Source organism: Anomaloglossus baeobatrachus, chromosome 2 (assembly GCF_048569485.1).
Source record: "Anomaloglossus baeobatrachus isolate aAnoBae1 chromosome 2, aAnoBae1.hap1, whole genome shotgun sequence".
NCBI classification, from domain to species: Eukaryota; Metazoa; Chordata; class Amphibia; order Anura; family Aromobatidae; genus Anomaloglossus; species Anomaloglossus baeobatrachus.
In genome coordinates this window covers 792,024,700-792,039,951 of record NC_134354.1, presented here as the reverse complement: position 1 = coordinate 792,039,951, position 15,252 = coordinate 792,024,700, and the positions used below count along the sequence as shown (strand labels likewise).

Sequence of the window (15,252 nt, the reverse complement as noted above, 5' to 3'; positions counted from 1 at the left end):
ATTTTGTGTTCCAAAAGTCACATAGCACTCCTTGCCTTCCAAGCTCTGCCATGCGCCCAAACAGTAGTTTTCCACCACATATGGAGTATCTCTGTTACTCAGGAGAAATTTCACAACAAATTATATGATGCATTTTCTCCTTTTACTCTCGTAACAATGCAAAAATTGGGACTAAAGTAACATTTTGTGGAAAAAATATTTTCCATTCAAGAAAGGGCAAAAGTATCCAGCGAATCCAGGCGTTTTTTTCTTAAAATGCTTCCTTTATTGCATACATTAAAATTTCAAGGAAATGGCATCCAGCAGATAAAGGTCTTACATCACATCAAAAATATTTTCCTTCCACATTGCTTTAGTTCCCGTGAAGCACCTGAATGGTTAAGAAACTCCTTAAATGTAGTTTTGAGCAGTATGAGGGGTGCAGTTTTTTAGAATGGTGTCAATTTTTGTCATTTTCTGTCACCTAGTGATAAGGCCGTAATTTAGGTTGATGCAATCTAATCATGCATCCCTCTTAAACTGTCTGCAGTCCAAATTATGAGTCACTCGTGGTAGCATGCATAACCACAATCTTTCACACACACCAGAGACGTGCTCAGATATGAATAGAAAGTAAGACTGATTTATTTCCGGAAGTTGTACAAATATATATATAACCTTATTGGCTAGGTGCCAAGAATACGTAACACGTCTCCTATTGGATAAAGTAGAACAGCTTATTCTGCGATATACAATTTACTGTAATGTCCTTGGTTCCTCATTTATATTAAGCAATGTCAGCATGATTCACTGGTCACAAGAATAGCCCAGACTGTCTGTCTGAGTCTTATGCCAAGAGATATGTGGGGTACAGTTCAAACAACATCTTAAATCTTGTTCTTTATGGATATCTCCATGTAACTCCTATATACTCATAATAATGATAATCTTGTCCATAACACTAGGCCTCTCAAAGTCACTTCAAATGTGATGTGGTCCCTAAAAAATGTTTTTACACATTTTGTTGGAAGAGTGAGAAACTGCTAATAAACTTTTAACCCTTCTAACCCCCTAACAAAAAAATATAAATCTTTCAAAAATGGTGCTGATATAAGGTAGACATGTTATTAACTATATTGTATGCTATAACTTTCTGTTTTAAAAGCATAAAAATTAAGTTTGAAAAGTGCCAATATTGTAATATTTTTGTAAATAAACACAAAAAATGTCTAAATGTACCACTAACGTGAGATATTGTAAAAAAAAAACAAAAAAAAACCAGAAAAACCCAACAAATATCAGAATCACGGGGACCCGTTGAAGCTCCAGCGTTATTACCTCATAAAGTGACACTGGTCAGAATTGAAAAAATTGCCCTGGCGAGGAAGTTGAAACCATGCTCGGGGGTCAAGGGGTTAAGTGCGCATTCATCCCATCTGTGGTCATACTTCACCATCGTTACCAGCCTCATTTTCTTTAGTTTAAACCTAATGAAACCGTTGTTACCGTGTTCTCCTTTAGTATCACGTGTATAGGGTCAAGCCTCTGATGAAATATAATGAAGACCATTATTCCTCGGTGATTTATATATTGTGGAGGCATACGTCCCTACCGGAGAGGTGGAGAAATTTTCGCTTGATATAATTCTAGGAAAAAAATTTTCCATTTCTATTTTGGCGGGTCAGGTCATTATGGGAAAATGCATCTTCTTACGTGATTCGGACTGTAATTTGATGGTCCAAAAAAGGTCTGGAAGACAAAGGAGCGCAAATAGGGTCTTATCCAGGTGAGAAGATAAGGGTAAGGCACTGAAAGAGGCTCAACGTGAGGGGACAGTGACAGTCACAGCCACTATGATAGCGTAGAACACAAGGCGCTGCCACCCCACGTGGAATGTGAATTCAAACAGGTATAGAAGGGATCATGCCACGCTGCCATTAAATAGAGCAAACTCCATGAGAGATTTGATGTTGATTTTATTAACAATGCGTTTGAGAAATTCATCTCCTTCATCAGTTTGAAATTTTGACCTGATGAAGGAGATGAATATCTTCGAAACGCGTTGTTAAACACCACCGAATCTCTCTTGGAGTTTCCGCTCATTCACGGCAGCGCGGCATTCACCTTTCTATACCAGTTTGAATTTGTTACATTTCGTCAGTCTTGATGCTGCATAAAAGTTTCAACATTTAGTTTTTTTGTTTCTTCCTGATCTGAATTGAACTGAACGTACAAAAGGCTTAGAAAATGTCTGATATAAAGCAAGTCTGCAAAACAGAGCGGGCTACAATTTCTTGATTATGAAGTTGCTTGAAGTAATCTCTGTTAAATATATATTTTTTTAAAAAAGAATTGCATAGTTTTTGATATCTGTGTTTCTTACATGAGTATAGGGGAAAATATTCCTGATGTTCACCGTATTAGATTTTTCTGCTCCAGGGACAGTTATCGATGATGATTCAGGCCAAAAACAAACAATAGATATTACTGAGATCAAACGAAATATTTCAGCAGTAATGATTTTCTGTATTGGTTTTCTGTAAGGCATCCCGAGCCATACACCTGCCATATTTCCTACAATGTCAACATTAATATGTCTTCTCCTTTGTGTAACTTCTGATGTTTAACAAGATATGATTTACGGTTAAAACATTTCCCACAGTCTGAGCACGAATACGGCATTTCCCCTGTGTGCTTTCTCAGATGTCGAAGAAGAATGGCTTTATGACTAAAACATCTCCCACATTCTGAGCACGAAAACGGCTTCTCCCCTGTGTGAGTTCTTAGATGTTCATTTAAATTTGATTTTTGACTAAAACACTTTTCACATTTAGGACATGAATATGGCTTCTCCCCTGTGTGAACTCTCTGATGTATCTCAAGAGCTTCTTTACGCATAAAGCATTTTCCACATGTCACACATGAAAATGGCTTCTCCCCTGTGTGGCTTTTCTGATGTCTTTCAAGATGTCCCTTAGCCAAAAAGCATCTCCCACATTCAGAACAAGAAAACGGCTTCAGCCCTGTGTGAATTCCTAGATGCTTTAGAAGATTTGGCTTTTGAACAAATCCTTTTCCACATTCAGGACATGTATATGGCCTTTCCCCTGTGTGATGTCTCTGATGTTTTACAAGATCTGATTTACTGATGAAATTTTTGTCACATTCTGAGCATGAAAATGGCTTCTCCCCTGAGTGAGTTCTCAGATGTTCTATAATATTTGATCTGTGAGCAAAACATTTCCCACATTTAGTACAAGTGAATGGCTTTTCCCCTGTGTGAGTTCTCTGATGCCCAACAAGATCGGATTTCTGGGTAAAACATTTCTCACATTCTGAGCATGAAAACGGCTTCTCCCCTGTGTGAATTCTTTGATGTACAATAAGACTTGATTTCTGGGTAAAACACCTCCTGCATTCTGAACAAGAATATTGCCTTTCATCTTTATGATTATTTGAGTTCTTGTTTTCACATTCAGAACATGATAATATTTTATCAAGGCTATGTTCAGTGCTACTTTTTCCAATCTGTGATTGATTATCTGCTACTTCATGAAAAGGAGATGAAATTATATTTGTATGGGACCTTCTCATCCAGTCTTCACCTGAAAAAGAGAAAAAAAAAAGTCATAATTAATATTTTTACATTTGTAAAGAGAATACAGTCAGTCTCCTTATACCTTCAGATAGCTGTCAATAAGTTACAGGTGGCGTATGAGTACACAGGTAATCTTATAGCCAATTGGTAAGTATGTCGGTGACAAATCACATATTAAATTTTGCTCTTCTACAGACAAGTACCTGATTATCTTCTCAGCTAGTGCTGAATGCTATCCGACATCGAGTTAATACTTAAAATTCAGCTCTCCTCTTCCTGGTGCTCTCTATACCTGTCATGATAATTATGGGATAGCGCGTAACTGGGACTCCTAAGCTGTCCCTCAAGCTAGGGGGCCCTTTGCTATCCCTAACTTCAGGGACTGCATCATACTTCTGATGGTAGAGGTGCTCCTTCCTGGACCTGCACCTGACCATTCCTGATCTGACTCCCCCTCCCCCCCAATCAGAGACGGGACAAGAATGGGATGAAATACACAGATAAAAATTGACTAAATCATACTCCTGATGGTAGAGATGCCAAAGTCTCCGTCCTGGCCCTGCACCTGACCATTCCTGATCTGGTTCCCCCCTCCGATTCCTCCCCAGGGAGGAACAGGACAAGAGTGGGATGGAATACACAGATATAAACACACAAGGGAAACAAGAAAACAAAAACTCACACACAGTACACACACAAAGGTGAAGACAATGAGAGATTCAACAAGATTCAACAGAATAAACTCCACAACCGCAACAAGCAATAAACACAACTTTCACCAGAAAGTCTGGAACACCACACCTCACAGATAAAAAAAGACAAACTATAGCTGTCTTGGGTGGAAGGAATCAACCAGCATAAATAGGAGGACAGCAGATGTGATAGGCCTCCCCACCACATATGATCAAAGGAGCAAGCAGAGCAGCAGAGATTAATTCTTGCTAACCTGCCTATGAATCAGCACACAGTAGATTTACATCCCAATATGCCTGTGTTGATTCCAGACATCAGAGAAACCATTGAGTGGAGTGTCAGAATCTACAATTGGAACAGAGCTTGATGCCACCATGACAGTTGGTGAAGTTTGTGTATTGCTCCATGTGACAGCACTCTCCTCTCTGCTGTATCAGGGATCCTGTCAACCCACTTGTTTTCTATTATGATAGTGTAATCAACGCATGAGAAAGATAGGTAAAACTGCAACTGACCCAGCCGGTCACTGTACAGACTAGAGATTCGGACCCCTCAGTCCCTAGAGGTGCCTACATAGGCTGGAATGACTAACCCCAGACTAAACTATGGCAACTCGGACCTATGCTGCCTAAATGGCCATCAAGTGCTTCACTTTCTTCCTAAGTAACCAGAGGACAGAACAGAGTGACATTTACCTACTGAAAGGAAGGAGTGCGGAGACATCTCAGAGAAGGAGTGCGGAGAGATCCCAGAGGGAGTAACGACAAACCACGTAATAGAAAGAGAAAAGATAGACTATATACTGTTAGAGAGAATGCCGCCTACGTACTAACTACAAACAGAAGATAGGTGCAGGGTGAAGAGCATTAACAGCGGAGAGATAAACCCCGGCTAGTCTCTATTACCGGCATTAATAACAGCTGTATGGCTGGACACCCAAATGAGGATATCACCAGCAGGAAACACCAGCAGGGGAAGCTATACATAGCCGCACCCAAAAGGTGACAGGACAGACAAATGAGGATATCACCAGCAGGAAACACCAGCAGGGGAAGCTATACATAGCCGCACCCAAAAGGTGACAGGACAGACAAATGAGGATATCACCAGCAGGAAACACCAGCAGGGGAAGCCATACAAAGCAGCACCCAAAAGGTGACAGGACAGACAAATGAGGATATCACCAGCAGGAAACACCGGCAGGGGAAGCTATACATAGCCGCACCCAAAAGGTGACAGGACAGACAAATGGATAACTAAAAACACCTGTTAGCCTAAAAGACTAAAACAAGGATAACAGACGATAAATACCCAGAGAAAAGGGATATCTGCTGTGGCTTAGTGGACAGACAAGCCGACCACAGAGTCAAGGGTTCCAATCCTGATATACGACAGTCTCAGCTACTGCCGATGCCATCAACCCTGCTGCATTTACCTGCCAGCTCACACATCTCTGCTATTCCAAGGTGCTCTCAACTCTACAGAAACAAGGTGCCAGATTACCTCCTCAAGTCTGCTGGTCCTGGGTGCTTTCTCCATTCCAGCAACAAGGTTGATTGCCTACTAAACTCTGGTGTTATGTACTACCCGCACTCCTTCATCAAGGCGCAGTTCACACCTTTAGCTTTGCTGCATCAACTACTTTCAGCACCTCTGACTCACTTAATGTCCTGCATATCCAGCTCTATTTGTCTTTGCTGTTTCACATACCATCTGATAGCACCGCTCCCCGCTGCATCATCACATCCATTCCGTGCTGCTCACCCTAATTAATCCCCTTCCCCAGATGAGATCGTAATACTTATCTTCATTGTACTGCACGCTTTATTTCCCAGAAACACTAAGAAGCCTAGCACAGCTTTTGGTAAAGTGTTGCGTTGTACTGAATCATTAAAATTTCTTTTCACTGTAGCTAAAAGGCTGCGACCGCCCCCTGATTACAGGCCGGAGCATCCTCCTCCTCCACCATCTGTACAGCGGGCACAATGCAGTCAGGGGGTAACATCCTCCATTCACCAAACTCAGACACGTCTATCAGACGCAGACAGAGCAGTGTGATTCGTCGTGCACAGAAAATGTCTGCACCAGAGTCCAATGATGACGGCTTTACACTGCTCCATCTGACACTTGGTATTGTGCTTGATGAAGTACGACTCGGCATTGTGCTGGGTGATGTATGGCTCGGTATTATGCTTGGTGATGTATGGCTCGGCATTGTGCTTGGTGATGTACGGCTCGGCATTGTGCTTGGTGATGTACGGCTCAGCATTGTGCTTGGTGATGTACGGCTCGGCATTGTGCTTGGTGATGTACGGCTCGGCATTGTGCTTGGTGATGTACGGCTCGGCATTGTGCTTGGTGATGTACGGCTCGGCATTGTGCTTGGTGATGTACGGCTCGGCATTGTGCTGGGTGATGTATGGCTCGGCATTGTGCTTGGTGATGTATGGCTCGGCATTGTGATGGGTGATGTATGGCTCGGTATTGTGCTGGGTGATGTACGGCTCGGCATTGTGCTGGGTGATGTACGGCTCGGCATTGTGCTGGGTGATGTACGGCTCGGCATTGTGCTGGGTGATGTATGGCTCGGTATTGTGCTTGGTGATGTATGGCTCGGCATTGTGCTTGGTGATGTATGGCTCGGCATTGTGCTGGGTGATGTATGGCTCGGCATTGTGCTTGGTGATGTATGGCTCGGCATTGTGCTGGGTGATGTATGGCTCGGCATTGTGCTGGGTGATGTACGGCTCGGCATTGTGCTTGGTGATGTACGGCTCGGCATTGTGCTTGGTGATGTGCGGCTCGGCATTGTGCTTGGTGATGTGCGGCTCGGCATTGTGCTTGGTGATGTGCGGCTCGGCATTGTGCTTGGTGATGTACAGCTCGGCATTGTGCCTGGTGATGTACGGCTAAGCATTGTGCCTGGTGATGTACGGCTGCAGCTGCTCGACCATGAAGCTCCCGACGGTGCACAGCATTTGTACTGATGTTACCAGAGGAGGTCTGGATTCTGCAGTTATGGGGTCGGCAGAGCGGTGGGGACTTTTCTGCCCTCTGCTCCTCAGCACTCGGCCTACCGCTCTGTAACGTTCCGGAGACTTCATGTCTGAGTTGCTGCGTTTCCTTCCACTTCTCAGTAATAATCACTCACAGGTGATGGGGAATATTTGGAAGAAGAAATCTGATGATTAGACTTGCTACCCCAGTGATTCCGATTACAGGACTGCACTGGTATCAGTGAGCTCCGCACCACCAGCCGCTCTGTCACACCGTAATAATGTCAAACGGCATGGAGGGGGGTGGTGGAGGTTATATACTGGAGGCGATGAGGCAAAATTTTATACACCAAGGGCGGGAGGCTGGATGTTATACTCCGGGGAGAGGGGCAGGATTATATACACTAATGTCAATGCATTTCCCCAGCTTGAAAATATCAGATAATGAATCTCTGAGCCTTGTAGAAAAAGAACCTGATGATATTACATGACCCAGCTCCATGGATGAGGAATTCAGAGACATCAGCAGCTTTACGTCATCTACATCTCCTCCACTGATATTCGGGAGGAGGATATAGGTAAACTCTGTCTGTAAATTACACGAATAGAAGAAAACACAGAGTTTCTGGAAGGTTCTCACCATTCACCGACATGGATAAGGGATTTCCGTGTCCACTCGTCGTTCCACCGACACTTTCCTGCAAGGATTCCACATAAGAAAATAAATACATTTCAATATGAAAGTGATGGTGCTCAAAACCACAGTGCACCACAGAGTTATAGTTCCCACCACATGAAATTTCTCACAATCTTTTATTAAATTAAAAACCATTTGTAGTCACTTTCGAAACCAGCGGACACGACGCCTACAATCCACCGCTGCTGGCGATCACTAGAAAGCGTCATTACTGTGGAATGCCGACCACAAGAGGTAGTAATGGCAGATACTATAACGGATTTCAAAAAAGGGCTGGATGATTTCCTCAGTACAAAATATTGTTGGTTACAAATGACAGACAAAATGTAGAACTGGTGGAGGAAGGGGGAACGAGATGGACCTAGCTCTTTTTTCAACCTTAGTAACTATGTAACATCAGTCTATAGAGGATTTCCAGAAATCTCATCTACCTGATGATCCAGGAGGACATTCGGCTTTTCCTCTGGAGGATCCTGGGAATATAGAGGACTGGGACTTCTCTCTGGTGGATTTCTCGGACTGGACCCATCTATAGGAAATATACACAGTGACTGAATACATCGTCTACATGTGATGATCAGATGATGGGGGTCCAGGTGACCTCAGACCCGGCCTCTCCTCTATAATCAGGACGGTCTCCTCTTACCCGGAGATGTGAGGGGCTGGAGATTCTCCATCATGACGTCCTTGTACAGATCCTTGTGTCCTTCTAGATACTCCCACTCCTCCATGGAGAAATAGACGGTGACGTCCTGACACCTTATAGGAACCTGACACACACAATGATCCGTCATTAGCAGACCCCTCCCCCGGTGTTATTATATAATGTCCCAGCATTCCCGGCAGCGCTCACCTCTCCGCTCAGCAGTTCTGTGATCCTGTGGGTCAGTTCCAGGATCTTCTGCTCATGTATCAGTGAATGAGGTGAAGGCTCGGTGATGGCACTCAGGGTCCTGCTCCGTCCTCCTGACACATGAGGGGTCACATACTCCCCAGACGACGTCTTCACTACTGTGTGATCCTGTGTATGGGGAGACGCCGATCACTACATCTATTCTGAAGATCCTTCACCTTCCCCGTCATTTCCCTGCTTTATTCCTAGAGATCAGAGTGATGTGATGTGAAGCTCTCACCTCTCCAGTGATCCAGTAGATTATCTCCAGGGTGAGGTCTAATATCCGAGCAGCCATGTGGTCTCTGTCCGGCTCCATCCTAGGGAAGTCATCGATGGAAAGGAAAATCTTTTATCAACTAAACCTGTAGATATTCTGTACCCTAAAGGGAATGGAAAGAAAGAAAAGGATTGGGTGAGAAATCCGAATCATACAATATAAATGTGTTCAAAATAGGAAAAGAAGTATACAAGGCAATAAAAAAAAACCATTCAGGATACAGTATCTAAACAACATACAACATCAACAAAGACAATGACCACATCTGAAGGAGCCCATCCCTGCCTGGACCCAGAGGGACATAAGACTGCAGGAGACCTTCCATGATGCAGTGTGAGTTAGAATCTACTCTCGCTCCGTCCAACCTGTAAGGGTGGTGTCACACACAGCGATGACAACAACGACGTCGCTGCTACGTCACCATTTTCTGTGACGTTGCAGTGACGTCCCGCCGCTGTGTGTGACATCCAGCAACGACCTGGCCCCTGCTGTGAGGTCGCCGGTCGTTGCTGAATGTCCAGCTTCATTTTTTGGTCGTTGCTCTCCCGCTGTGACGCACAGATCGCTGTGTGTGACAGCGAGAGAGCGACGAAATGAAGCGAGCAGGGAGCAGGAGCCGGTGTCTGGCAGCTGCGGTAAGCTGTAACCAGGGTAAACATCGGGTAAACAAGGGAAGACCTTTCCCTGGTTACCCGATATTTACCTCCGTTACCAGCGTCCGCCGCTCTCGCTGCCAGTGCCGGCTCCCTGCTCTCTGCACATGTAGCTGCAGTACACATCGGGTAATTAACTCACAGGATCATGAGTGTATGCTGCTGGATCTAGGAAGCTGACACTATTCAAATAAAAAAAAGCTAGCTCTTCCTCAGCAGTATATATCCACGAACTGACAGGAAGCCCACTCAGTTTAGTGGGCAAGCAGTAGTGTAAACCACCAGAAAGGCACAAAACTAGGGAGGGAGCTTTGTTCCCCACTGAAGGCTCCAACAAAGAGATTTTACGGTGAGTACACAAAAAAAATCTTATTTTCTCTCTCACCTCATTGTGGGACAGAGGACCATGGAACGTTCCAAAGCAGTCCCAAGGGAGGGGGATAAAACAAAGGAAAAAGGAGGTGACCCATCCTGGACTAAAGATGGACAACCACAGTCTGCAGAACCTTTCTTCTGAGGTTCGCATGTACTGAGGCAAAAGTATGCACTCTATAAAACTTAAAAAAGATGTGCAAACTAGACCACATAGCAGAGTTACATATTTGGGTAGCAGAAGCCTGATGACGAAAAGCCCAGGAGGCCCCCACAGCCCAAGTGGAATGAGCCCTAAGGCAAGGAGGAAGAGATCTACCTTGACCTGGTACGCCTCCAACACTGCAGAGCGAATCCAGCGCAATGGGGGGGTTTGGATTTTGGAAGACCCTTGCTCGGACCTAGGGGAATAATAAACAAAGATTCCGTCTTCCTAAAAGAAACTGTATAAGAGAGATAAATATGTAAGGCTCTAACAAGATCCAACTTATGTAATGCATGCTCGCACAAATTAGAGGGATTTGAACAGAAAAACGGCAGAATAATATCCTCGTTAAAGTGAAACGGAGACACGACCTTAGGCAGGAAGGAAGGGACCGGACGGAGCACTGCCTTGTCCTGATGAAGGACCAAGAAGAGGGAATGACAGGACAGGGGAGCCAATGCCGAAACCCGTCAGAGAGGTAATGGTTACCAGGAAGGAAACCTTCCAGGACAGAAGGAGAAGGGTGGACTCCTGAAGGGGCTCAAATGGTGAGGACTGAAGAACATTAAGCACAAGATTAAGATCCCAAGGGTCCACAGGACGACGCGCCAGTGGAGCGACATGCACAACACCCTGAAGAAAAGTTTTAACCTGGGACCAGGAAGGCAATTCTTTCTGAAAGAGACTTGACCGAGCCGAGACCTGACCCTTAAAAGTACTAAGGGCCAAATTGGAATCCAAACCTGACTGTAAAAAGTCAAGAACATTAGGCAGAGAGAAAGGGATGCACCAATAACTTAGTACCACTGAAAGATAGCCTTCCGTGTCATTTAGTAAATACAGGATTAGGAGGTTTTCCTTCTCCCAATCATAGTCTGGACCTCATGGTCTGAAAAACCAGCCCTTGTCAAACTTGTGGATTCAATGGCCATGCCATCAAATCCGGAGACTCAGCATTGCGATGGAAGAGAGGCCACTGAGAGAGAAGGTCAGGACGATCCGGGAGCTTCCATGAAACAGCCATGAGCAGGTTGACCCAACTCTGCATACCAGGACCTCCTGGGTAAGGTTGATGCAATTAGGCTTGTTGAGGATAAAGAATTGAGTATCCAAAAATACTTAATTCAGCCATTTCATAGACTCAGTTATATAGTTCAGTAGATGTGAACTAACACACATATTTGTGAATGCTTTTGTTTCTTACTAACATGTATATAAGTATATTGCATATTCAGTGTATTTTCCTTAAACTCAGTATATACTAGAATATATATATATATGTATAGCTTGAAGATGGCCACCATTTCCTGGTTTACACCCAAGACAGATGAACAAAGAGAAATTCCTGGAGCCTAGACTGACCAATCAACGGAGAATATGCAGATCTCTCTACGTCATGAAGCCCTGACCTACGATACTTGATTGGACTAAAACTTTTGTTTACACCCCTTTCACTTCGTGGTCTAATTGTCCGAGAATAAAGATTTTCAGTCTTGCCTCAGCCGTGGTCGTGAGAGGAAGAGTTTTAATTGATTTCCAATTAATTATTATTCTTTTTCGCCGTGCACAAACGACATTTTGATTTGGAACAACGATCAGATCGAGGGATCAATTGTATCCCATCCTTAACAGGCTGACCGGGACCATCTCCGCCTTGATCTTATTGATGACCTTCAGAACTAAGGGGAGCGGAGGGAACATGTACGGAAGACAAAAGGGAGACCAGGGAATGACAAGAGAGTCTGACCCAACAACGAGAGGGGATCGTGTCAACTTGTTTTAATTGATTTCCAATTAATTATTATTCTTTTTCGCCGTGCACAAACGACATTTTGATTTGGAACAACGATCAGATCGAGGGATCAATTGTATCCCATCCTTAACAACTGGAGGCACTGCTGAGATACCGTAAGAAAGATTGGCCGAACTTCTATCTCGGATCCGAGGGATCGTTTCCTAGTACCCACAGGCCGCCGAAACAGGAGCTGATCACTCAAAATCGCAGGTAAGTGTCATATATAATGTATATGAGAACTGCCTGCGGTTTCGGAGATCTGTGGCGAAAGGTCTGATCCCTGAACTGAGGAAGGGGTTGACGCTATTGACCCTTAGCGGGCTTGAATCTTTCGCCGGTAGTCTAAGAACAAAGAGACGGACCCAGACCCCATAGCGTCATAGGGTCCGTGGGTCATACGATCTGATCGTTTGTTTTCTTTATTGCTAATTGTGAACGGTGTTTTTAGCTTCATAGATAGCTTGTAGATTCTACGCTCTGATCTAGTTTTCAAAGAGTTAATTGCCTGTAGTTTTTTTCTTCTTCGCTGTGAACAAAGAAAGCGGGGGGGGGGGTTAATAGAGCCCACATTAGACGCAGCCGCTGTCTTTGTTCTGTGGGGGAGAAGGGGGGTGGAAGAGGGAAGAGGCAGACACCGGGTGTTAAAACAGCGCAGCTCTTTGGAGAGAGGAGGGGTGAGTGGGCTGCAGCCTTTGTATCGTAAAGCAAGCAGAGTTGTAATGATTTGAAAGAAAAACAAGTGTTATTTTAGTTTGGATTTGAGAGAAATTAACGGGTTCATGCATTTTTCAGTTTTTTTTTAACTTGTTTGTTTTTGAACAGAAGTATGAGAACTAGCGATTCCCCTGTGTTGCGGACACAGCCACTGTTTGTTAGATATTAAACATCAGATATTAAATATTGAATATTAAATATTGAATATTGAATGTTGGATAAATAATAGACGAGGCGGGAAGGGTTCTGTTAACTTAAAGTGGATTTAGCGTATTCCCCTGCGGTTAGGCGCATGTCACTGTCTGCGTGGCAGACGAGGCGGGAAAGGAACTCACTGTAGTTAAGGTAAAAGTGTCGGAATTAGCGTATTCCCTTGCGTATTAAACGTGAGTCACTGTTATGAGGCGGTAGGTCTTCATAACGAGACGGGAAAGAATTTCGGTTGGAGCCGGCCGGTCCAATTAAGCACTGTATACTCTGTTCAAAAGATAAATATGTTGTTTTTAGTAGAAGCTGAGAACGCTGTCGCCCTAGTTACAAAAAACGGGAAAAATATAAAGGATTGCAAAAAAGTTGTGTAATATCGTTGGACTACCACTAGATGGCAGGCTGCAACCCATGTATTGAAGTTCAGATTAATCTGTAGTGAGTTTATAATGAAGAACGAAGACCTCACTCACTGTCTGTTGCTGTTTGTAGAATCACTAAATGTGTTTCTCTAGCGGTGCCTCATTGTTCTGCTCTAGAAGTCATTATATCTGGTGCTAATCAAATCTCTCCTTTGTATGCTGGAATGCAAATTTACAGGCACTAAAGTATCCCTGGTTTACTACGTAGTTCCAGCCACTCCCAGTACACCCAGGGAGTCACAACATGGATGCTACACCCGGAAGTCAGGTGCCTGGAACTTCCTGTGGCAGCCGTCTTGCTACACCCACTGATGGCAGTACACCTCATAAGCCACACCCCTCGCAATGGCTCTTTGTTCAAAGCTCTCCACCCATCCCCGGTGGGAGGTGTTCTCTGGTATATATGACTAACACATTTGAATAAGTATAAATTGTATATTTGTTTACTCAGTTATCCCATAAATGCAAGTCAAAGATAAGTAAGTGAAATTTTTACAGAAATGATGTGGAAATAGATCTGTTCACATAAAATTAATTGGTATTTTAAAAGTCCTGCAGCATTATATCATAAAATAAAATAGAGGAAGGTAAATATATATATATCTTTGTACTATGTTAGTTAATTTAAAACAAAAATCGTAAACGACTTACCCCCACTGATGTCAAAATGTATCAAATCCATTTGTAAAAAAGGAATTAGGAAAAATGTATAATGCATTCAATGTAGATATGGGTAATGAATGTGTTCACTGCTACGTCTTTGTTATAACAAAGGATGAGTTTTTTTCTTCTTCCTGTCTCGCTTTTAAGAGACAGGGATGGAATGTGTCTCTCTCCAATAGTGACGTAAGTTTGGTTTAACCCTTAGAGTTCAGGGTTTCCCATTTTTAGTTTGCTGTTTATACCTGAATAGGGAATATTAAATTTTATGGGATGTGCGATATAATTTGTGTTGTTTTGTTTTTAATGGCAATTTATTTGAACAATATATTTTTATTTTGTGACTCTATCACCTTTTCTGTTTTTACGATTATTTCTAAACAATTTATATATTTTTGCAGGTTAGTCACCCAGTCACAGCTGTCATTTCATCATGTCTTAGTTGTTTCTACTACTGTTTTTCTTTTCTTTATGGATACAGTGTTTATTGTAAAGTTTAAAATTTCCCAGTAATGTATAGTGTTCTGAGATGTACGTTATTTTCAGTGTTTGTTCATTTTAGGTTTTAGTATGTGGCTAATTTATTACCTGCTGTTTTATCTTTTCTTTTAGGGAATACCAGTATACAAATGCTGAATTTTGCCATATTGGTAAATAAACAATTAAACAAGGGGGGAATAAGGTATTAATTATATTCTCCAGTTTCTTGGAGGGCGCAGTAGGCATATTAGATAGGTTTTGAAGCTGACCTTTTTCCCATAAGTTATGTTTATTAGATTACTATGAGGTATATCTGTTAACTGAAATAGGAAAGTCTTGTCTTATATGTTTATTTGTTTATTTATTTGTTTGTTTATTTATTTAGTATTCTCAGTCATGTGAGGTATAGATGACCACTAACTGTATTATGATCAGAGATAAAGTTATAAGAATGATCTAATGTATATTTTTTAGTTTTTGTTTTTATAGATGAAACCAGATGGTGGTCGATTCTGCACTGGATATGCTGCTGTTTACACCACATGAGGTAGTCTAAATTCGACCACTCCCTCCAATCCTATTGATACAGGAGACAGTGATGCATTAAAT

The 15,252-nt window shown here is 42.9% G+C and overlaps 1 protein-coding gene across 1 annotated transcript in view; it reads right to left on the bottom strand.

Annotated features, from left to right (window-relative positions):
* Positions 1-276: 276 nt before the first annotated feature.
* The window catches only part of LOC142290088 (uncharacterized), a 307,846-nt gene continuing 292,870 nt past the window's right edge, over positions 277-15,252 (bottom strand). Inside the window, 7 exon segments of the mRNA XM_075334024.1 lie at positions 277-3,584; positions 7,907-7,964; positions 8,395-8,492; positions 8,610-8,733; positions 8,817-8,984; positions 9,097-9,204; positions 10,480-10,561. Coding sequence (XP_075190139.1) covers positions 2,554-3,584; positions 7,907-7,964; positions 8,395-8,492; positions 8,610-8,733; positions 8,817-8,984; positions 9,097-9,204; positions 10,480-10,561 — 1,669 coding nt within the window. The 3' untranslated portion in view covers positions 277-2,553.